At 47.2% G+C, this 25,126-nt stretch overlaps 1 protein-coding gene across 3 annotated transcripts in view; it reads right to left on the bottom strand.

The window, feature by feature from the left end:
* The window catches only part of BTBD11 (BTB domain containing 11), a 351,128-nt gene that overhangs the window by 4,795 nt on the left and 321,207 nt on the right, over positions 1-25,126 (bottom strand). For all 3 annotated transcript variants that reach the window (XM_030821312.1, XM_030821313.1, XM_030821314.1), the window contains 5 exons: positions 19,488-19,593; positions 14,501-14,603; positions 12,749-12,830; positions 5,382-5,450; positions 2,834-2,947 (listed from right to left, as the gene is read on the bottom strand). In XM_030821312.1, coding sequence (XP_030677172.1) covers positions 2,834-2,947; positions 5,382-5,450; positions 12,749-12,830; positions 14,501-14,603; positions 19,488-19,593 — 474 coding nt within the window. The remainder of the gene's footprint in view (positions 1-2,833; positions 2,948-5,381; positions 5,451-12,748; positions 12,831-14,500; positions 14,604-19,487; positions 19,594-25,126) is intronic.

The following is a 25,126-nucleotide window of genomic DNA, read 5'->3' as shown; positions in this document are numbered from 1 at the left end:
TTAACTAGAACACTGTGTGTGTGTGTGTGTGTGTGTGTGTGTACAATGAAGACTGACTGTACTTTTTGATTTACTGATAGCCAATCAGAAAATCTTGAGGATCAAGGATTATTGAAAATATTTCCAACATTTATTAAGCCAGACAGTAAACACAGGGTTAAGAACCTGTGCTTTGGAGTGAGACAAATCTGAGTTCAAAAATCTCAGTACTACACTTCTGGGAATATACCCCAAATAACTGAAAGCAGGAATTTGAGGCCAGGCGCGGTGGCTCACATCTGTAATCCCAACACTTTGGGAGGCTGAAGCTGGTGGATCACCTGAGGTCAGGAGTTCAAGACCAGCCTGGCCAACATGGCAAGCATCTGTCTCTACTAAAAATACAAAAATTAGCCAGGCATGGTGGCGCATGCCTGTGGTCCCAGCTACTTGGGAGGCTGATGCAGGAGAATCACTTGAACCCGGGAGGCAAAGGTTACAGTGAGCCGAGATCATGTCACAGCACTCCAGCCTGGGTAACAGAGCAAGACTCTGTGTCAAACAAAACAAAAAAACAGGGATTTGAACAGATATTTGTATACCCATGTTCATAGCAACACAATATTATTCACAATAACCAAAAAGTGGAAGCAACCAAAGTCTCTATTGATAGATGAATGAATAAACAAAATATGGCATGTACATACAATGAAATATTATTCAGCTTTAAAGAAGAAATTCTGACACGTGCTACAATACGAATGAAACTTGAGAACATTATGCTAAGTGAAATAAATCAGTCACAAAAAGACAAATACTGTATGATTCCACTTATGTGACATCCCTTGAGTAGTCAAATTCATAGAGACAGGAAGTAGAATGGTAAATACCCGGGCCTAGGGGAGGGGAGGAATGAGGATTTGGTGTTTAAAGGGTACAGTTTCAGTTTGGAAAGATGAAAAAATTCTATAGATGAATGGTAGTGATGGTTGCAGAACAATCAAATGTATTTAATGCCACTGAACTGTATACTTAAAAATGGTTAAAGTGGCAAATTCTATGTTATGTACATTTTACCAGAAAACAAAAATTTCATTACTAGCTGTGTGGCCTTAAGCAAATTACTTCACCTCTCTGTGCTTCAGTCTCCTTATGACATGGGACTAGTGTAGCATTTACCTAAAAGGGTTGTAGTGAAGATTAAAAAACAAGATGCAACAAGGCTCTAAGCACAGGTGCCTGCACATTAAAAGGGCTCACTGAATGATGTCTTAAGCAAGTAGCATCTCACATGCAATCTGATTTTTCTTTTCTTTTTTTTTTTTTTTGAGACAAAGTCTCGCTCTGTCGCCCAGGCTGGAGTGTAGTGGCGCGATCTCCACTCACTGCAAGCTCTGCCCCCCAGGTTCATGCCATTCTCCTGCCTCAGCCTCCCGAGTAGCTGGGACTACAGGCGCCTGCCACCATGCCTGGCTAATTTTTTTGTATTTTTAGTAGAGACGGGGTTTCACCGTGTTTGCCAGGATGGTCTCGATCTCCTGACCTCATGATCCACCCACCTTGGCCTCTTCATCTTGGCCGGGTGCGATGGCTCACGCCTGTAATCCCAACTACTTGGGAGGCTGAGGCAGGAGAATTGCTTGAACCAAGGAGAAGGTTGCAGTGAGCCTAGATTGCACCATTGCACTTCAGCCTGGACAACAAGAGTGAAACTCCATCTCAAAAATCAATCAATCAATCAATAAAACAACCTAACTCCTCATCTTAACTGGTTTTATTGTTTCTTGCTGGAACTCTTAATCCCCCCTGTGCTCAGCACGTGGAACAAAATGCAGTGGTACATGGACAAAGTATTTTACGTCTCTTGGGCCCAGTCTCCCCACTGATGCAGTGAATTGGATGAAATCAGTGGTTCCTGAAAACTGGAGTGAAGACTGGTTTGACGGCTGATGTCACTCTAGCAGCTTGTTAAAAATATAGATTTCTGGGCTCCCTGAGGGGATACTGCTGAGGTCATCGGGGGTGGGGACTACACTGGCATTCAGAACGCTCCCCCAGGTGATTCTAATTAGTAGCCAGGTGTTGGGTCCACCTGATTAAGCAGACTCCAAAGACTTCAGCAGTGCTTACAGCCTGTTCTCAATCTTGGCCACATCTGAGAATCACCTGGGAAGCTTTGAAAGATACCTTTGTCCAGGTTCCACTCCCAGAGGCTAATTTGATGAGTCTGTGATGGGTCCCAGGCATAGGAAGTTTAAGTGAGTCCCCAGGTGATTCTAACGTGCAGCTGGCATTGAGAACAATTCTAGAAGGGTGGTTCTCACCCCTGAGCATGCACCAGAATCAGCTGGAGGGCATGCAAAGCCACAGGTGGCTGGGTCCCCCCTGAAGTTTCTGATTCAGTAGGTCTGGGGTACGGCCTGAAAATGCATCTTTCCGACAAGTTCCCTGATGCTGCTGGATTGGACAGCCACTGTTCTAGAACCTTAGAAGGTGTCCCTTAGACCAGCAGCAGAGACATCACCTGGGAGCTTGTTAGAAAAGCCGAACAGGGCCCATCCCAGCCTGTGGAATCGGAGTCTGTGACGTGAGTCATGTGCACATGAGAGTCTGAGAAGCACTGTTTGAGAACTCTGCCTTTGAAACTTCTGGGCTCCTACTTTCCTTGTTCTGGAGGGGAGGTGGAAGGCATCTTTTCTAGGGCAGGAAGCAGACCTTGGCAGAGGCCAGCGGCTTAGCCCTGAGAGAACTGGCCCAGCACGCGCTCTCTGCCCTGCCTCTGTGTTTGCCAAGGAAAAGCCTCCCCGGCTTCAGCGCTCCTGTGTGCGCACTACGCGAGAATGAGATTGATTACCTTGGCATGGTTGTAAATATCCACACAGTTGTCGGTATTGATGCTTTTCGCACAGATAATCTCACAGTGTCGCTGCAAAGCCTCCAGCTGGAAAAACTTAGCAGCAGACAGAAGCTAAAAATCACAAAAAGAGTCTGTTAGAAGCTGGGAGGTGGATGGAAAGGAGGTAACAGTAAGGAACTATAGTGGTGAGACAGTCCTCATCCTCATCTTCCACAGCAGTGTCACGGGTAGGGGACGGGAAATGATGCACAAAGGTAACACTAGAGGAAGAGGACAAAGATAGGATTCCATCGTTGGGGAAGACGGGGGATGGGGAGGGGAGGACCAAGCAAACTCAATTCATACCCATCACAGCAGGAGGTCAACCCAAAATGCCCAAAATTGTTATGTTCAGAAATAAGGGTGAAAATCAGGGTATTATCAGCAAGATGGATATCGAGGTGGCTCACTCCCTCTGTTGTCCAGGTCTCCACTCAGATGTCACCTCCTCAGAGGAGCCTCCCTCCATCCCATCTGTCCTCCTTTCCTCCTTGCCCTGTCTCACTCCTCAGAGTCACAGCACACCAGATGTGACGTCGTGTCTGCCTCCCTCACTAGAGTCCAGGAGGGCAGGGATCTGTGTCAGTTTTCATCACTGCTGTAACCTGGCCCTGAGCATGGTGCCAGCCTGGGAGATGCTCGACAGATGTATGTTGAGAGAATGACAGGCTTTGGGGAGGGGAAGCAAGAGCTAAGAGCAATAGTTCAAAGGACCTGTTTTGGGAATGGGGACTGGAGGGAGGGCAGGGTGGGCCTGGGAAGCTGCTTTGTATTCAAAACTCTTCTGTATGATTGAAATGATTTAAATGTACATTCCTTATTTTTAGTTAAAATTATTTTTATTTATTTTTATTTTTGTTAAGGCTAGACAAATGAAGCAGTGGGAGTGGAGAAGGAACACAGAAATTCACAACTGGTTGTGATCAGTTAGTTGTAAACAGCTGGGTGCAGTGGCTCATGCCTGTAATCCCAACACTTTGGGAGGCTGAGGTCAGGAGTTCGAGACCATCTGGCCAACATGGTGAAACCCCATCTCTACTAAAAATACAAAAAATTAGCTGGGCATGGTGGCAGGTGCCTGTAATCCTAGCTACTCGGGAGGCTGAGGCAGGAGAATGGCGTGAACCCAGGAGGCAGAGGTTGCAGTGAGCCGAAATTGCACCACTGCACTCCAGCCTGGGGGCAGAGTGAGACTCTGTTTCACACACACAAAAAATTAGTTGTAAACACCACCGCACTTTTGTTTACAAATGAGCCCACATCCTCGAAACTAAAACCATCAGAGGAGTAGTCCAGGGAGACAAGAGAGTCACTGTGTGTCCATGTGTGTCTGCGTTTGTGTGTGTTTGGGTGGGGAGAGAGTGACCACAGAAGGTTTCACAGAATAAGAAGAAAGGATAAGTGGGCCTGCAGTGAATACATAGTCCTAGTGGCAATCACTGTGTGCCAGGCACTGTTCTAAGCACCTTAACACATTTTTAAGATCCTCTAAAAAACCCAATGAGGTAGATAGTTATCCCCATTTTATGGGCGAGGAAGCTGAGGATTTGAGGTTAAATAACTTGTCCACGGTCACACAGCTCAGAAGCGGTGGAGCCTGGATTTAGACTAGTCTGGCCCAGCATCCGTGTTGTAACCACTGTGTGAGGTCTGCTCTTGAACAGTTGATTGTGTCCTGACATGTCTCGTCAGCCAGGCACCTGGATGTCAGCCAGGCACCCTAGACGTCAGACAACTGACCGTGATCCTGGCTCTTTTGCTGAGGATTAATTGGGGGTGATTTTTGGCTTCTGGTTCAAAGCTCCCAGTTTCAATTAGGAAAATGAACAAGATTTCCACTTTTGGCAAGGAACAGGGGAAAATCTTGGCTTTGGACAAAAGCGGGCAGAAACAAGGCTCCTGGATATGTGGGGCTAGAACCGGTCGAATTACAAGAGGTGGACGGACGGGGGCGGGGGAGAGGGAAGGAAGCAGGCGTGGGCTGCAGGACTGTGGGATGCTCAGTTTGAGGAAAGCCGGGAGGAGACTGCAATCTGCCCTCAGCTTCTGCATCTTGGAAGAACGGCCAGTGTTATGATTTGAGGGATGTTTTTAGGGGATATAATTCTTTCATAAGTGACAAGGGAGAAGATGTCATCTAGGATATTTCCTGATGATATTAATGCCTCAGCTGCAGCCTCAGACTTTTCAGTCAAATTCCTTCCCTTCCCTGCCCCCTTACCACCAATGCTAGTTAAAATTGGGTTTCACTCAGTGGCTACTGAAAGCAGTCAGGCAAGCAAGTGCACTAGCACCCCAGCCTGCCAGGGAAGGTCTTTGATGAGAAGCCCTTCCTGTCTGGGAGGACTGAGGAGTCAGGAAGGAACAAAAGCCCCAAGTCTTCATCCAAATGAAAACCCAACACGGGTCCTTCCAGACACTTCCATGCAGGCTGGTGACCCGAGTTTACAGAGGTGCCACTCACCCAAGGGACCTGTGACAGCCAACACCACTATGGATCCCTTACCTCCATGATCTCATTGTTTTTAATGAGCAGTGACTCTGGGCCACCATAGTAGAGATACTGCATAACCAGCTGGAAGAAAACACAGAGAACAGTTGTCAACGGCAAAGACATATCATCTTAAAGCCATTCAGTGGATGTCCCAACTCAGGCTTAGTTCCTGAGACCTCTAGGACATCCATTCCAAATGGTTGCCCATTTCCATGTCGCCAGTGACCAAGAGCTCACTACCTTAAGGGGAGAAGACTGCCCATTTTGAACAGTTTCATCAGTCAGATAGTTTGATACCATGTTGAAACTTGTCTCCGTATGGTTTCCCACCCCCAGTTCCATGTCCACCCCCAAGACCAAACTAAACAACCCTTAGCTGCTGCTCCTCATCACGGCTTTTCCATCTATGCATGATAATCACAGGGTCCTCTCCCACCTCCCGCCCCAGTTATGCTGCGCGGAACTGCTGCACGCGTGGCGTGGCTTTAAGAACCTGCACCAGAGGGCCGTTCCCCTGCGAACATGGCCCAGTTTGACTCAAAGCCTCCTGTTGAAGTCCCAGCGGGTGACTCTGGGATGCCACAGGGCCACCTGCTCCTTATTACAATGTGCCGAGCTCCATGGCAAAGCCATGAGGGGTCCAGGGTTTCTGTGTATCACTAATGATGTCAATGGCCCTAGTCGGGATGCTTTTATTCATGTGACTCACGATGTCCAAACAGCAGGCGAAGTTTCCAGAGCTTGACAAACTGGTGTCCCTTGAATGGAATGGGGCCCATGGATGTATCTGACTTTGCTATCTTATCTCCTAGGACAACTGGGTGTTAATTTTTTAGGTGGTTTGTCCCAGTCTCCTCCACTTCCTATTGTCTTTATGTGTGTGTGTGTGTGTGTGTGTGGTGTGTGTGTGTGTGTGTGTGTGGAGATGGAGTCTTGCTCTGTCACCCAGGCTGGAGTGCAGTGGCGTGATCTCGGCTCACTGCAACCTCCACCTCCCGGGTTCAAGCAATTCTCCTGCCTCAGCCTCCCGAGTAGCTGGGACTACAGGTGCATGCCACCACGCCTGGCTAGTTTTTTGTATTTTAGTAGAGATGGGGTTTCTCCGTGTTGCCCAGGCTGGTCTTGAACTACTGAGCTCAGGCAATCTGCCCACCTCGGCCTCCCAAAGTGCTAGGATTACAGGCATGAGCCACCATGCCCGGCCCCTATTGTCTTCTACCTGCATGCTGGACAAACTCACTTTACCTCCCTGGCTGTAAGGCAGCTGTGTGGGCGAAATCTACGGACTGGTTACCTCCCTTTTTTGGGTACTTGTAAAATGAGCCTGGACTGGGTTGTCCTCGATGGCCCCTTCAGGCTGACAGTCTGTGACCAATATAGGACACTGACTAAGTGCAGTGAGCCTGGAATTGGGCTGCCTCAGTTACTGATCTGGCTCTGCCACTTAAAAGCTGGGGGACCTGAATTAAGTTAGGCTCTGTGTGTCTCAGTTTCGTATCTGTGAAGTGGGGATAATGTTACCTGCCTCATGGAATTGTGATGAAGACTAAATGAGTCACTGCATAGAACAGGCCTAGCAGGGGCCTGGCACATAGCAAGCCCTCTGCAAATGTCAGGTCTTGAATTTTCTCTGAGGCTGAAAAATCTTTTCCCTTGTTTCTGCTACATGCTGCCTTGTTCTCACCCAGGCCATCTGAAAGTCTTTGCGACTGGTCTCAGACTGCTTTTTGCATGTGTGTTTAAGTTATTTTAAAAATACTGTTTATAGCTTTATTGAAATTCTTATTTATCATTATTATTTTAGACAGGGTCTCATTCTGTCACTCAGGCTGGAGTGCAGAGGTGTGGTCACAGCTCACTGTAACCTCAAACTTCTGGGCTCAAGCAATCCCCCCACCTCAGCCTCCCAAGTAGCTAGGACTACAGGCATGCACCACCGTGCCTGGCTAATATTTTAATTTATTTATATTTAGTTTGAGACAGGGTCTCACTCTGTCACCCAGGCTGGAGTGCAGTGGTGTGATCATAGCTTACTGCAACCTCTGCCTCCCAGGCTCAAGCAATCCTTCCACTTCAGCCTCCTGAGTAGCTGGGACTACAGGTGTGTACCACCACACCTGGCTAATTTTTGTATTTTTTGTAGAGACGGGATTTCACTATGTTGCCCAGGTTGGTCTTGAACTCTTGAGCTCAAGTGATCATCCTGCCTTGGGCCTTCCAAAGCACTGGGATTACAAGTGTGAGCCACCATGCCTGGCCAAAAGTTGCCTTTTATGCTCGGACCACTCAACGGCTTGCCTGCATCAGAACCTCCCACCCTCTCTTCTAGTCCCATGCTTTTGCCTACACTGTTCCCTCTGCTAGGATGCCCTCCCCTTCTTCTGTCCACTGAGCTCTGCCTGCTCCTTCTGGATCTAGTCAGTGGTCATCTCCAGTGGGGCACCTCCTCAGATCTCCACCCCACCACAGGTCACATCAGGCAATCGTGCATCATCCTCCATCGCAGTGTTGTTTCTCACTAGAGTCGGAGGGCACAATAAGGTTTTGCCCACTGCTGTATCCCAGGGCCTGGCACACAGCAAGCAAACAGCCTGCGGTGTGTACACCCTACCCATAAACACGAATCCTCGCCTCTCTGTGTGTGTCTCCCACATACCGACTTTGGGCTCTTGTGACCATCTGCTTGTGGCAGAGATGGTGGTGGCATCTGAGGATTTGTGCAATAACACAGCATTGTTTACCCTCCCCTCTCCCACCCTGATGGGTCATAAGCATTTAAAATATCAAGTCAGCAAATGTTGGGATTGGGCCTTATTAAAATCAATTTATTCTCCTAGCAGTTTTCATTTATAAAGGCTAAACAAATAACAATAAGAGCCATAATAATGACCGCCCTGAACATTTACAAAGCATTTCTCTAGCACGTGGTCTCCTATATTCCAGGTGGGGCTGCTGACTTGAAACGCTGCTCCTTCGGAGATCCCAGGGCTAATGGAATTTAAATTGGGCTGGCCCAGGCCTCCTTCCAACTCTGCCGGCACAAGCCTTTCTGCAAGGGGGTGAAACAAATGCTTATTAGGCCAACGGGCCTGTTCGTGGAGTTGTTTTTCTTGGCAGCTGCCAACCTGCATGAAGCAGGGATTCAAATGGCACCCACAGCTTCGCGGAGGCCCCCACTTCCAGGTGCAGCCTCAGCTGCGTCTGGCCCTTGCCGGCGTGTGATGTTAAACAGACTTGGGGGAGGAGACCCAAAGCAGGCTCATTTACTAAAATTCTTCTGTCAGCATGGACTGAAGAAAGCCGGCCCCTGGGAGCCTCCCGCTGGGTCGCATTCAGCCCTCCTTGGCCTATTTCAAGCCACAAATGAGGCTTTTCTTCTTTTATGGGAAAGGGTGGGCACATGGAAAAGTCCCCGGGGCCTGTTAAATTTTCCCTTCCCATTACAGTAACGTGAGTCTAATGTGGCCAGGAAACCATCCCCCGTCAAAAGCAATTACAGGCCTCGGGATTCCTCCAGGGACTGCCCTTTCCCATGGAGGTCTCGTTCAGTGAGGCCGCTTGGCAAACATTTACTGAGCGCCTACTACGAGCCAAGTTTTTATTACAGGAACCTCCCCAGTTAGTCCCAGGCTTCACAGTGTAAGCTCCCCCTTCATGAGCACTGGGGGAGCACGCATTTTCCAGCTTCCAGCTCATGCTCCAGACGAATGGGCCGAAAGATTCTTTCCTCAGGGCTGGGTGAGTTTAGGGGGCGCCCAGGTGCCCACAGAAGGGAGGAAATTAAGAGAACAGGTCCGGGAGTCAGCCAGGCCTGGGTTTGAACCTCAGCTCTGCTAGGAGCAGCAGCAGGAACCTGGACCACTTACTCCACCTCTCTGAATGCGTGCCCTCGTCTGTAAGGTGGGGATTATGGCTACCTCGCAGGGCAGCAGGAAGGATGAAATGAGGTGAGGGGCAGCAGTGGTTCTCAGAGACAGGTCCCAGAGCAGCAGCAGAAGCACCTGGGTTCTTGTTAGAAATGTGAATTCTGGGCCAGCGCAGTGGCTCACGCCTGTAATCCCCGCACTCTGGGAGGCCGAGGCAGGCGGATCACCTGAGGTCAGGAGTTTGAGACCAGCCTGGCCAACACGGAGAAACCCCGTCTCTACTAAAAATACAAAAAGAATTAGCCAGGCATGGTGGCGGGCACCTGTTATCTTAGCTACTCAGGAGGCTGAGGCAGGAGAATCACTTGAACCCGGGAGGCGGAGGTTGCAGTGAGCCGAGATTGCACCATTGCGCTCCAGCCTGGGCAACAAGAGCGAAACTCTTCTCAAAAAGAAAAAAAAAAGTGAATTCTGACATGGTGCATATGTACCATGGAATGCTATGCAGCCATAAAGAATGAGATCATGTCCTTGGTGGCAACATGGATGGAGCTGGAGACCTGAATTTATCCATCTCATGCCTGTAATCCAGCTTCATCCATGTACTGCATCCATGTTCTCACTTACACATGGACACAAAGAAGGGAGCGATAGCCACCAGGGCCTGCCTGAGGGCAAAGGGTGGGAGGAGGGTGCTATGCTTATTAACTGGGTGACAAAATAATCAGAACACCAAACCCCCATGACACACAATTTAACGAACTTACGCATGTGCCCCTGAAACCAAAGGTTAAAATACGAATTTTCACACCTGCAGAATCAGAAACTCTGGGGTGGGGTCCAGGAATCTGCATTTTAAAATGTTCTCTGTGTTTTAACAAGCACCCCACCCTTCTCCAGGTATTCTGAGAGCTGCTAATGTGTAAGAAATGCTGTAACTGAGAGCACAGGTTCTCCAACTTGGCTGCACTTTGGGATACTGGGAGGAGGTGGGGGAGACCTCAGAATGCTGATACCTGGGCCCCACCCCTACATTCTGATTGAATTGGTCTGATGTATGGTCTGGGCTTTGGGAATTGTCAAAGCTCCCAGGTGATTCTAATGTGCAGCTGAGGTTCAGAACCACTGGCTTTGAGCCTTACACACAGTGCTCAAGACGTGGGAACTGTTCTTACTCTCAGCACATTCCCATTTAGAAAGGGTATTCTAGAACAGTGTCCCCACCCTTTGCTACCAGGCAGGCTGGGTTCAAATCCTGGTTCTATTGCTAACTAGAACTAAGACTTTGGGCACATCATTTAGCTTCTCTGGGCCTCAGTTTCTTCATCTATAAAAATGGGGATAATGCCACACGTAGTAGCTCATGCTTGTAATCCCAGCACTTTGGGAGGGCAACCAAGGCGGTTGAATTGGTTGAGCTCAGGAGTTCGAGACCAGCCTGGGCAACATGGCAAAACCCCATCTCTTTAAAAGGTACAAAAATTAGCTGGGCGTGATGAAATACTTCTGTACTGCCAGCTACTCAGGAGGCTGAGGTGGGGCTTGAACCCAGGAGGTGGAGGTTGCCGTGCGCCAAGATTGTGCCACTACACACCAACCTGGGCAACAGAGCCAGACCCTCTCTCTCTCTCAAAAAAAAAAAAAAAAAGGAATAACAATCCAGATAACATGTGTAAGCACAGATCAGTGCTTCACTACTCATGGCTCCACAAACATTTCCTCATCACCCTCCAAAGCAAAGCCATGGCTGCATGGAACCCAGCTTTCCAACCCAACAGCTGCCATTCAGGAAGGGGCTATGACCACTTTGCTCTCAGTAGAAAATGGTGGGGAGGGCCGGGCGCGGTGGCTCACGCTTGTAATCCCAGCACTTTGGGAGGCCGAGGCGGGCGGATCACGAGGTCAGGAGATCGAGACCACGGTGAAACCCCGTCTCTACTAAAAATACAAAAAATTAGCCGGGTGTGGTGACTGGCGCCTGTAGTCCCAGCTACTCGGAGAGGCTGAGGCAAGAGAATGGCGTGAACCCAGGAGGCGGAGCTTGCAGTGAGCCGAGATCGCGCCACTGCACTCCAGCCTGGGCGACAGAGCGAGACTCCGTCTCAAAAAAAAAAAAAAAGAAAATGGTGGGGAGGGCCTAGGCTGAGAGGACATGGGCACTTGGATGTCTGGAGTATGCCAACTCCCCAGGCCCACCTTGGGGCTCCAGCCTCCTCACTACTCTCCTGACCTCAGGGGGACAGCTCATCCAGGCTTATCTTATCTTTGGAAACCTTTTTTTTTGAGATAGGGTATTGTTCTGTTGCTCCCGCTGGAGTGCAGTGGCGCGATTATGGCTCACCGCACTTTGACCTCTCAGGCTCAAGTGATTCTCCAGCCTCAGCCTCCTGAGTAACTGGGAGTACAGGTGTTTGTGACCACGCCCAGCTAATGTTTATATTTTTAATAGACAGGGTTTTGCCATGTTGCTCAGGCTGGTCTCAAACTCCTGGGCTTAAGTGATCCTCCCACCTCAGCCCACACTGGCCTCCCAAAGTGCTGGGATTACAGGCATTCTATAAACTCTATCCCCAGGTCACCCACATTGTCTTTTGAACCCTGGAAGGTGGGAAGACAGCCTGGTGGGACCAAGGGGCCTACACAGCCTTCACGCGCCTGGAGGGTCTTGGAGCTGTAGAAATACAGGTGCAAAGCCGGCTGGGGAGTGAGTGAATTTCTATTAGCTGCAAGAATGTTGTTGCAGAGCAGGATTTATGAATCAGGCATAATTGAAGGAAGGTGGAAAAGCAAAAAAAGCTGCGGTGCCCCTCAGAAAAACCACATAAACCAAAACTCATTGTTCATGGCATGAACTCCCCCCAAACAGAAGGAGAAATGGTCATGTCATCTGGCCTTGGACGAGGAAGCCTTCCTTTCCTAATTGGGGTAGATTTAGACTAATGCTAAAATGTACAAATTCCCTAAAAGCACAGCAGCTCCTGATGACGCTGAGCTCAACCAAAGTTTTGGGACTTCGCACTTGCTGTTCTCTTTGCCTGGAATGTTCTAACCAGCTTTCTTGAGCCCTGTCTTTCCTGTGGCTCACCAATTTCTCAGCCTTGGATGTTTTGGCTCATAAGACCTCATCCCCGAGGACTTCTTTATTTCCCCTGGTCTGAGTTGCTGCAGCACGTTGGCTCACTCCTCTTGAGTACGCTACTGTATACTGTAATTGACGAATTACTCAGTCACCGCCCCGCCTCCCCAGACTCTGAGTCCCCAGGAGAGGACATCCTTTATCCTTGTGTCCCCAGCCCTTAGCACAGTGTCAGGCATAGCAGGCACTCAGTTAATGCTGCAGGGATGAATGGATGGAAACGGAAGGGGCACTGTGAGGAGGGGCCAGGAGTTCAAGAGACTGACAGCTTATTCCCAGGACTTCTCCAAATGGCCAATCCTCAGGCTGAGGATCTGAGGCAACCACCTGTGCCCTGTGCCCCGCAGCACAGAGTCCAGGCCACACCAGGGGCTCACCTGAAAGATGGAGTATTTCACATAGCCGATCTCTATGCAGGTGCTGTCATTTGTCGGCTTGCTGGAGAGGAGTGCTTTGAACCTGAACAAGGACATAAAAAAGAGATTAAAAAAGACACACACAAATCCATGGCTCGCAAAAAAACTGGTCTCCTGACAATGGAAATACCTTGTTTCTTCCCCTGCAACTCTGAAATATAGCACTGGTATATCCTTACAGTTCTTAATTTAAACCCTCCTATTATACCATAATCTAATTTGAAGTTAAAACTCTAAAATTAAAAAACAGTGTTTTGAACAATTACATTCTTTCTCCAACTGGTGATTGGAAAAGAATGAGTGGCTGTTAAACCCTGTCCATCTTTCAGGGCCTGTCACGTGGCCACCACCTTCATGGCATCTCTCCTGAGCCCAGGGCTGTGGCTTCACTCCCTCCCCTCCGGTGCCCATGGAACACGCTTTGCTCCATGAGGGCAGGGACTTCAGTGGTTTCTGTCTCTGCTACATCCCCACATCCTGTCCCAGTATGAACCTGACACATTGCAGATATTTAATCAATGTTTGTTGACTACCTAATCATCTCCCTTATGGGTGACTTTCTGTCTTGGGTTTTCAATGCACTTTCCTGCCCATCAACTAAACTAAAAGCTCTTTGTGGGTAGAGATCTTATCAATGGAACACACAGATAACATGTTTAAGAATAAGTTGATATGCATCTGTTTTTTTAAACTTATTTTTGAAATTATAGATTTACAGAAGAGTTGTAAAGATAATACAGAGAGTTCCTGTTTACCCCTCACCCAGCTTCCCCTAATGTTAACATGTTACACAGTCATGGCACCTTTGTCAAAACTAAGAATATAACATTGGTACAATATTGATCTGGTTTGTCTATGGTGTCATGACTGAAAACTATGCAAGGGAAAACATATTTTTCTTGCAGTGGCAAAGCAGACATCTGGGGTTTGTGTTTGGTTTTGGTGGGGGGACTGGAGATTCCTGGATGCTTTTAGAAATACAGGGAGTGCTGGTCACACACATTCTCTTAGCAAACTTCCTGGAAGGGAGTTCCATTTCTGGGTTCCCAGTGTCCTTACCCAACTCAGGGACCCCCTGCTCACCACCCAGCTGGGACTCTTGGTATTCTTCATTTCAGCATCATTCTCTCCTGCCTCCTCCTCATTTCAGCATCAATCTCTCCTCTGCCCCAGCCTCACTGCTCCCTGTTCAGGTCCCTGGACAATGTGGTTCTAAACTGTCAACCCAATCTCAACTCAAAAGGAGAAGAAAGGGCAGTTGCAGAGCTAGCAGAGAGGGTGAGCAGTTCTTCCTATTGCTACATGATACTACTGTTAACTCCACAGTTAGGGAAAAGTAAAGTCAGGACCTGTGAATTTCAGTGGCTTATGCCAAAGTCTGTTCCCTGACAGTTGGAGAGTGGCTGTCTCAAGGCTCCCATGTGTGGGGCCTCAGGTTGTTCACTGCACAAGGCCACCTAGCTGAGGGAGCCAAAACCCAATCCATGTTCTGCTCCCAAAGCTCGCCCCCCCCGCCCCCTTTATTTGCCCAGAGGAGGGGGTCCCTTATTCTAGATTGTTTATGCCAGCAGCTTCCCTGTGCTCTTGAATTCTTGATTTTGTGAAGATGATCTGTCAGTCCGGTGAAGAGACCACCAAAATTGAACTTCAAAAAATAGTAATAGCAACAGCCAAAGTCATAATGCAGCTGCTTTCAAAACCTTGGATACATACCTTGGAGAGGCTGTAAATAACAGCACTTTGTGAGCATAAAATGGTCTTCCTTCTACCAGAAAGGTAACGTCAGACATTTCTTTATTGTTAAGAAAATGAGGATCTGGAACAGGAAAGGGAAAAAAAAGGTAGCTTTAGTGGAAAAAAGGATAAAGTTTAGATTTATCTTGTAGAAAGTGCAAATAAGAGTGAGCAAGGAAATCTTGGTGATAAAATACTCATTGGCAAGACAGCAACCAAACAGCAGACAGGACTAATCAGAGGAACAGTCAACTCACTGAAATTCAGTTTTTCATAGGAAATCCTTATAGCTTATTTGTGATTAAAAGTAGCATTTCCCCAGAGAAGACTCACCTATAATCACCCACCCACCTTGTCTCTAAGAATGCCACTCATCCCCACCTCTGCTGCTCTTTCTCAGGGCTCAGCGCCCGCCCTGCCCAAAGGAAGTGGTTTAGAAGAGCTGTCCCCTCGCCACTGCATTCCAGGTGATTTAAGTCCAAGCTTTTCTCTATCGGGGTCAGTGACAAATAAGCCAGGCCCCTGCCCTCATTTTCTAGAATAAAGAAGATGTAGCTACTACTTCCTGAGCACTTAGGATATGCAACCTGGTTGCACATTATCCCTACTGTGCAGTTGAAGAAACTGAGGCACACAGAATTTACAGTGACTTGTTCAAGCTAGTGACTGGTGGAGAAGCTACGATTTGAACTTGGACATTCTGATTGGATGGCCTGGTTTGTTAAACATGAGGATCCTCCAATTTGCCTGTCATTTCAGCCCTTGAGACCCGAGGCTCCTGAAGGTGCCAGTCTGTCCTCAGCTCAGCACTTCTGTCTTGTTGAGAATATCCATCAACACCCCCTGTCTTCCTAAGTGCTTCCTGAATCTTCCATTTCCCTCTATTCCCTTTGATATTACCCTAGTTTGGGCTACATCCTCTCTTTCTGGGAACTCACAGGAGCCTCTGTTGGTCTCTCTGCCTCCACTCTTGGCCCCTCAATCTGATGACCCACCTCACTGCAGGAGCCATCCTTCCTAAAGCTAGCTCTGATCATGCCACTCCCCTCCTCTGCTATAAATCTTTCCATAGCTCCCCAGTGCTCCCAGGATAGAGTCTAAACATCTTAATGAGGCCACTTGTGACTGGGCTCCACTGCCTTCTCTGGCTTCTCTCTGTCAAACTGTGTGTGTGCTTGAGCTATGGGTGGCTCTCAGTTCCCCATGAGTGCTACGTGCTCTCTCCCCTCTGGGGCTCTGCACACACTGTTCCTTTACCTAAAACACCCTTCCAGCCCCTTCCAAACCTGGCTCATCCCTAGGTGGTCTTCAAGTTTCAGACATACTGATCAGACACCCTTGGTCAGTAAGCCTTGCCAGATTCCCCCACCTTCCCCAGACCCAGTAGCCCCAGCTGAGTTCCCACAGCATATGCACCCCTGCTGTAGCCTCATCATGTTACGATGTATCCATGTCTGTCCATTTCAAACCCTTTCATCTGTGTCTAGTACAAAAAGGTGGTAAAGTGTAGTAAGAGTGTGGGCTCTGAGGCTAGAAATCTCAGCTCTATAACCTTGGCAAGTTATTTATCCTACCCATGCCTCAGTTTCTCCTTCTGGAAAATGGAAATTGTAATACCCATTATACTCTATCACAGAGTAGTGAGGAATAAACGAATGAGTGAATTTATGGAGAGCACTTAGTGAAGTGGCTGGCAAATAAGTATCCCTCAATAAACATGACCTTATACTATTAGTAGAGGTTCAATGGTTGTTTTTCGAGTGAATGAAAGAACGCCTTGACTCCTGTTGCAGAAACTTGCTCTAGGAGGCTGCTGAGGACCTGGGGGCCCTTCTTAGCCTGTTGTTGTTCTTTGTTGTTGATGGGCCCTTCTCCAGGGGTTCAGGGGCTGTGCTGAAAAGAAACCCCACTGCTTCCTATGGCTGGATTTATGGGTTGTCCTAAACTATTGAGGGCAGGACCAAGCCCCTGTCTTCCTGGGGGCTGTGACTACTCAGCTGTTGGGCTCACCCTGGCTGACTGCACCTTGCGGCCCTGGCCTGGCTGCATATTCCCCAGACTGCTGTAACTTGGACCCAGAATTTGCCTTCCAGACTGATTCTCTTCACTCAGACCCTGAACCCTGTGCTGCCCCAGATGGTGGTCCTGGTGGTCCTCCACTCACCTTTCTCTGTCAGTACAGAGCTACCTCACTTCTCCTCATTTTTTTAAAAAAGGCTCTTACTTTAAAAATATCAGAAAAGTATAAACAGTAAAAATCACCTGTGTAATCCCACTTTCTTTAAACATTTTAATTAAAAAACTCCCCCCAGAACTTCTGAAATGATCCAGATAAAGAGAAAAGAGGCTGCAGGGGAAGGCCTGAGAGCTGACGAAAACTCATTTCTTCACTTGACTTTCTCTCTGCTCGGTAACCTGCCTCCCTCTGCTCACCTATCACACCCACTGTTCATCTCCAGCCAGTCCCTCATTCCTGCTTCCCAGACTGTTAATATCCTCTACTTTTACTTTTACCACTGTCTCCCAGAATTCACTGGGAGGGCAAGAGGACACCATACCACAAAAACAAAAAAAAACAAAAAACCCAGTGCTCTCCGATTTGCCACAGTCCCCACCACTCCCTGTTGTCTAGCCCTGAACCCATTTCACTTGTTTATACCACCTGCCTGGTCCCACAGAGATGCCGGTTTGAGATCCTTGTCACTGATCATTCTTGTCTTTCCTTTAAAGCAGGTCCCTAAAGAACCACTATTTGGTGACCTTTAGTTATGCAGCTTGAGCTGCTAGACTGAAGACACAAAATGCCCCTGCTGTATATTCCATTTGTTAATAACTACATGATGGTTTTTCTTTTATATCATGAGCTTTGAGCCTCTCAGGTCTGCCTTTTCTTTTCTTCTTGGTGCTAGCCCTTGGAATTGTAATGCTTGGGCTGAAAACCAGGTACTTAAAAACATTTTTTTTGTTTTTAATTTTTTGAGATGGAGTCTCACTCTGTTGCCCAGGCTGGAGTGCAGTGGCATAATCTTGGCTCACTGCAACTTCTACCTCCCGGGGTTCAAGTGATTCTCCTGCCTCAGCCTCCTGAGTAACTGGGACTACAGGCATGTGCCACTGCGTCCGGATAATTTTTTGTATTTTTAGTAGAGACATGGTTTCACCATGTTGGCAAAGCTGGTCTCAAACTCCTGACCTTAAGAGTAGTGAGGAATAAATGAGCGAATTTATGGAGAACACTTAGCAAAATGACTGACACATGAGTATCCCTCAATAAACGTGACCATTATAGTAGATGCTCAATGGATGTTGATGGTATTTGATCTGCTTGCCTCGGCCTCCCAAAGTGCTGAGAATACAGGCGTGAGCCACCATGTCTGGCCCAAAACCAGAAACTTTTAACTGCTAGTGAAAGAAACCTCAGCAAATTCAGGAGGAGAAAATGTTCCCTCCCTTCCTGTAGCTAAGGGAAAGCAAATTTTATGCCATTGAAACAGACCTTGCAAAAGCTTTGCTCTAAGGAGGGTGTCTTATGAGGCACCTAGACATCAGAGATTGTTGCTATGTCCTGGGAATGTAACCCTCACTCTCTAACGTTTGCTAACTCGACTGGTCTTTATAACGTGTTGCCCTGATAACATTTTAATTAATACCTGTTTTCTATAAGGGAGAAGTACTTGTGACTTGGGCACATCCCAGTTTTCCTCCACACATGGTCAGAAAGATAGCCTTTGACTCAGCTGCTAAAATTTTTCATTTCAGCAAAAAGTTGTGTTTCATTTAAATTAACAAGTTATTCAAGATGGGAACAAAAATAACTTTAAAATAGTCCCATGAATTCAGCCTTTTAATTAATCTAAACTGGCTCATCCCTTTCAAATTTTGCTAAAGAGTAGAAATTTCAGTCTTCTATTACTCAGATATCCTTCAATTTTCTTAGGAATGGGAAACAGGAAGTAGGAAAGGTCCCCAACCTATGTAGGGAAAAAGAATCCTTTATCTTTAATATTTGATAAATCTCCAGGCAGCAGGGAGACAGGCCCTTGCAACAGAAGGCTCATGTTTCAGGCCTCAAAGCAGCCTGATATTCCTTTTCCTTTTTGTAGGTTGATCAACCCGGTTGCAACAGCCCCAGAATCTTCTGAAAGAACCTAGTGCCTGATGGAAAGGTTTCTTTTGAAAAATCTCAGAAGCTGGGACTGCAGAATGACAAAATTATGGCTTCTGGGCACACCTGTGTTCAAGTTCCAGCTTCACCCTGTACTGATATTGCAGCCATAATGTATTGATATTGCAGTCACAGTGCCTGCCTCTTGGGGTGGCCTGAAGATGACTTGAGATAGGGTAGGTCAAGTGCGTGGCTGGAGCTGGCACAGTGCACGCCTCCCAGAAGAGGTTATTGATACTCTCATGGGACTTCTGAGCATCCAGCCTCTGCAGCTCAGGTATGTCCCCTCATGTTTTTATGGGAGTGTGTGTGTGGGTGTGTGGGGGGATGGGGGAGTTGTTCCTCCCTTCTCCTAGTTTCCTGTAGAATGATCTCCACTAGAGGAACAGCCCTGGCCCCTCACTGTCTCCTTCTCATTCCTTCTTAGTGAAGAAGAAGGACTTTTAGAGGGGAGCGTTTGGGGGACAGAGCTGCCATGTGCAGTGTGGCCTTCTTTCAGGAGCCACCTGTGGGGGGTATGTATGGAATCAGGAGGCCTTTGGCAGCCCCCACTGTCTGTGTCTAGGGGAGAAAGACCCAAGACCCTGTAATTGGCAAATCTCCTTGTCCACATTCCCAAGGTATGTTCTCCAGTGTCATCACATAATAAAGGGGAAATTCTGATCTCCCCCGGCCTGACTCCTGTAACGACCTTGTTTGCCCTTGAATTCCCTCCCTCCTGGCATTCCTTATGGCATTCTTTGGCTCCCCGTCCTTAAATCACAAAGCAGCAGCCAACACAGGCCTGGGGGAACCACTCACCCAAGCGTGAGGTCTGTTTCCGTTTGATTTCTGTGAGCTTGGGGATGGGGTAGGGCCCGTAGCAGTGTGTGAAGATGACGCACAGCTGCTGGCTGATCACTTCATTCTGCAGAAAAGAAAGAGGAGGTCATGATACAGAGGGCTGTGGCCAGCCTCAGCCAAGCTGTGCCCCAGGAATGCGTCCTTCCAGGTGATAAGAGCTCACACATTTACTGCAGGCCACAGGAGAAATCCCCTGGGGTAGCACAGAAGTTGTTTGTACTCATGGGTCCTGGATTTACTTGCTCTGTTTTGTCCACTGTCTATTTCTAGTGGGTTCACCGGTGAAGCTTAAGAAATTCTTCTCTCTGGCCCTCATGATTCGCTACCTGCTGGAAAGCAGGTTTTTGTAGTTCATAGCAAAAGGAAAATAAGTTTTTACCCCAAACCCACCTTTACCAGTACTCTAAAATTCTGGAAGCAGTGAATTATCCTGAAATTAGCCCTTTTGATCCTGTGACTGTGTTCTCCATTAACGAGACAAACACTCCTGATTCAGCTTTCTTGTGAACTTGATTCTGGTGCTGAGGCATTTCTGGACCCAGAAGTGCTCAGCTGAATCACTGGCTCCAAACAAAAGGTGGGAGGGAACTGGTTCTGCAACCCAAAACTACAGCTGCCCTTCATTGCTGGGGACACAGGCGCCTGCTTCTCCTTGACCCTCATCGTTCACGTTGACCTCTTCCCACTTTGCAGCCATTTCCGTTCATTAATCTCCCTCCAGCTGCAGGTGTATAGGAGGAAAAAACGAAACAGAGCATTTTGTTTCTTTTTATTGGATAAAGGGTGTTGAAACTAGGGGCTCAAAGGGGTTACACTGAAAAATATTGACAATAGATTAAGGAAGAAAAGTAGGTTACAACACAGTTTGTACCATGACTTTTTGGCAATAAAACCCTCTACAAATATATTTGGATTGACAGATATGTATAGAAAAAGATCTAAAAAAATAGAGTAGTTACCTTTGGGTGAGATGAGGATGTTTTTTCTTTTATTTATATTTTCTACAACAAACAAGCATTGCTTTTGTGATAAAAACAATAAATATTCTTTTGAATTTTAAAAGATGGTTTTGGGGCCACTAGTGATGTGAATGGTTCAAGCTGTTCTTAAATCTACCCACTTCATTGTATTCCCAAGGCAGAAGCATACAGCTTGGCATATAAAAGAAAATCCAAACCCTTCAATTAAAGTGGGTAGATCACAGAAGGAAGAGTGTCACCTCAGATGTGATTCACAGAGGCATAATCATAGTTGAAGGACAAAGAGACTCAACTTTCAAAGACGAGGCTTTATAACCAAAGGGCATTCAGTGCTCCCCTCACTTAATACTCATAAAAATAACTGCCTGCCTACCAGCTTAATGCAGTTCTTCTCAAAGTGTGGTCCCTGGACCAGCATCACCTGGGATCTTATTAGAAATGCAAATTCTTGGGCCTCACCCCAGACCTTCTGACTTAAAAATCCTGGGAGTGAGGCCCAGGCATCTGCATGTTAACAAATTTTCTGGTGATACTGACATTCCCTTGAGTTTGAGAACCACAGGTTCCATGCACTGAAATTCTCTCATGGGTTTGACCTGGGCTGTGGGCTATAAATTTGTTTCCTCTGACCTAAAGCCCTGCCACCCAAAATGTGCTCCATAGACCACGAGCAGTAGCATCCTCTGGGATCCTGTAAGAAACACACACTCTCATTCAGGCCCACTGAATCAGAATCTGCATTTTTACCACACTCTGAGGTGACTCCCATGCACACTCATGCTTGAGAAGCACTGTGTGGTAAGAAGAATTACAGCCTCCTAGAAGATTGCATGCCCTAATAACCCCTGGGACTGGGACTGTGAACACGTTACTTTACATGGCAAAAGTGACTTTGCAGGAGTAATTAAGGTTAGTGCTTTAGTCCATTAGGGCTGCTAACAAAATACTCTAAATTGGGTGGTTTATAAAGTGCAGAAATTTATTTCTTACAGTTCTGGGGGCTATGAAGTCTAAGATCAGGGTGCCAGCAGACTCAGTGTTTGGTAAGGGCCCACTTTCTCATAGATGGTGCCTTCTAGCTATGTCCTCACATGGTAGAAGGGGTGCTGAGGCCCCTCTGGGGTCTCTTTTGTAGACCTACTCACCTCCCAAAGACACCACCTCCTAATATCAACACCTTGGGGGTTAGGCCTTCAACATTTAAATTCTGGGGGGACAAACATTCGAGAGCATAGCAGTTCCTCATGAGTTGACCTTCAAATAGAGAGATTATCCTGGATTATCTGGGTGAGCCCAAAGTAATCACATGAGCCCTTAAAAGTAGAGGCAGAAAAGGACTTCAAAGGGAGGGGGGGAGAACAAGATGACAAAGAGATCCCAGTCTGAGAAGGACTTGATGCTCTGTTGCTGGCTTGAAGATGGAGGGGCCACATGGCAAGCTTGTGAGGGGACCCAGGTAACCACACTAGGAGTTAAGTGTGACACCAACAGTCAGCAAGGAAGTGGGACCTCAGTCCTACAGCCACAAGGAACTGAATTCTACCCAAAATCTCTGAATGAGCTTGGAAGCAATTCTTCCCCAAAGACCCCAGAAAGGAACACAATCCTGCTGACTTCTTAATTTTGCCCTTGAGATTCTAGGCAGAGAATCCAGCTGGGTCACACTGCACCCAGATTTCCAACCCAGAGAAGCCATGAGATAATAAACAGGTGTTGCCTTACGCCTCTGATTATGGTCATTTGTTACTGCAGCAGTAGAAAACTAACACATCTCATCTAAAGTTTACATCTATTGGACCATATTTCATCATCTCTGTGACCCAGAGTGCCAGACACATGGTGGACACTTGGTAAGTACTGGCTGGTCATAAAAATAAGACCTGTTATCTGCAAAAATGCTTTGTACAGACTGTATTATGAATGTTAGGGATGAGGTCTCACTCGTCTACACCAGGGTGTGTCTCGTGCATCTCACTGGTGAATCAGCTCCCATTTAATCAACTCTGAGTGAAGCAATAAGAACCCATTTGCTGGACTCTTGTGCCCTTGAGAGAGGCCTGTACAGTCTGTAGACTCTTTTGCAAGTTTTTCTTTTTTGGCGGACAGTGGTGGTGGTTTAATTTGATTCAGAAGGTATTGATTAAACATGGAAGAGTGAAAGGCACTCTTTTGGGGCCACAGAAGCAGGCAAGGCAAGACCCCTCCTCTGCTGGAACTCCCAGTTGAACTCTCTTTCTAACTTCAATGTGTACTGTATCACCCGAGAATGTAAATATAAGGGCTGGTCATGCTTGTTCCGAATGGACAATCTTCAAACACGTAACAATGATCAGGAGGAGGTGCAACTCCCCACTTTTTAGGTGAGGGCAGTGCATGCTCACTGCATTCCAAAGAGGACAGTATGGAAAAAGGGGAAGAGAGGAAGTTTACAGTAGAGAAACTCAACAAACACTGCCTCAGCCAGGTGGCCCAGGTCAACATCAATAGTGATAGCTCACCTTGATGGAATGTGCCCTTGATAAGATGTCTTTCTCTCCAGGGTTTCCCTCTGAAAAATCCATAATCCCAGTCTAATCATGAGAAAAACGTCAGGCATATTCCACTAGAGGGGCAGCCTACACATGCTTGACCAGTGCTCCTCAAAACTTTCAAGGTCACCCCAAACAAGGAAAGTCTGAGAAACTGCCCCCATCGAGAGGAGCCTAAGAGATATGAAAATGAAGTGTAATGTGGTATTCTGGATGGGATCCAGGAGCAGAGTAAGACACCAGGTACAAACTAAGGAACTCTGGCTATTTCTCAAAGAACTAAAAATAGAGCTACCATTTGACCCAGTAATCCCATTACTGGGCATACACCCAAAGGAAAAGAAATCACTCTACCCAAAAGACACCTGCACTCACGTGTTCACTGCAGCACTATTCACAATAGCAAAGACGTGGAATCAACCAAAGTGCCCATCAATGGCGCACTGGATAAAGAAAACGTGGTACATATACACCATGGACTACTATGCAGCCCTAAAAATGAATGAAATCATGTCCTTTGCAGTAACATGGATGCAGCTGGAGGCTATTATCCTAAGTGAATGAATGTAAAAAAAAGAAAACCAAATACCCCATGTTCTCACATGTAAGTGGGAGCTGATCACTGGGTACACATGGAAATAAAGTTGGGAACAACAGACACTGGGGACTCCAAAAGAGGTGGGAGAGAGAGAGGGAAGGAGGCAAGGGCTGAAAAGCTACCCATTGGGCCCTATGTTCACTATTTGGGTGATGGATTCAATTGAAGCCCAAACCTCAGCATCATGTATATCCATGTAACAAACCCACACATAAACCCCGTGAATCTAAAACAAAAACAAAAACAAAACCCTAAGGAACTCTGAATAAGGTATGGATTTTAGCTCATAATATTGTATCAATATTGGTTCATTAATTATAACAACTGTGCCATAGTAATATAGCCTACTAATCATAGGGAAAAGTGAGTGAGGGGGTATATGGGAACTCTCTGTACTGTCTTCTCAATTTTTCTGTAGATCTAAAACTGGCCTAAAAAAATAAAGTCTATTTTAAAAACCTGGTATGGTGGTGCATGCCTATAGTCCCAGCTGCTTGGGAGGCCAAGGATTGCTTGAGCCCAGGAGCTCGAGGCCTGCCTAGGCAACATCACGAGACCCTGTGTTTAATTTTTTTTTTTTTAAATTGGGCATGGTGGTGCATGACTGTGGTCCCAGCTACTTGGGAGGTTGAGGTGGGAGCATGGCTTGAGCCCAGGAGTTTGAGGCCAGCCTAGGCAATGTGGCAAAACCCCACCTCTAAAAATAAATTAAAAAAAACTTCCCACCATGGAAATACGATTATAATGAAAGCACTAGAAGTTCAGAAGAGAGAAAGAGGGAGGGTGGAGGCTTTAACTGAACATCAGGGGGCTCCCTACACTTCATCCATTCATTCCCCAGAGGTTTAGGAAATGTTTCCCCACTCACTAAGCTACATATTCATTCATTCATTCATTCATTCATTCTCCAAATATTTATTGAGCGTCTGCTAAATGCCAAGCACTGGCTGGTTCCCGGGAGCTGGACATTGTGCAGAGGATTAGGGTGCTACGCCAAGTTTTGGCACCAAAGATGCTGCCTTTCGTGAGGCTTTCTTGTCACTTTCTACCCGCTTCTTTTTCAAGGAACAGAGTCCTAAGAGAAAACTCCCCACTGCATCCTTGAATCTGTCCATGTTTGTGGAGGTGTCTGCCCTGTGACCCTCTCAGTGGTCCTCCTCCAGGCAATGGAGCACCAGTGTCATTTGTCCTGGTTACCTGGGACCCAAAACAATTCTGAACTCCAGGAGGGCCCCTCTGAGTGTGAGGGGTGGTGTCATTCGTTTCAGGTGACTGCTGTCAGGGGGTGAGATCCATGGGTCAGGGGGGTCAGACTGGGATGATAAGCTGGGTTATCCTATGGGCTTGGTAAGTCCTGGACTAAAACCCAAGGACAATAGAATGGAAGCAACCAAACTTGAGGCTCGCTCCATTCTGGAGGCGGGAATGAGTGGTGGTTGTGCTGGGACAGATGCCTGGATTCTCTGAGCAGCACATTTAAGCACAGTGCTT

Source organism: Nomascus leucogenys, chromosome 10 (assembly GCF_006542625.1).
Source record: "Nomascus leucogenys isolate Asia chromosome 10, Asia_NLE_v1, whole genome shotgun sequence".
NCBI classification, from domain to species: Eukaryota; Metazoa; Chordata; class Mammalia; order Primates; family Hylobatidae; genus Nomascus; species Nomascus leucogenys.
The sequence above is the reverse complement of the archived record's forward strand: the minus strand, read 5'-3'. Positions and strand labels throughout refer to the sequence as shown.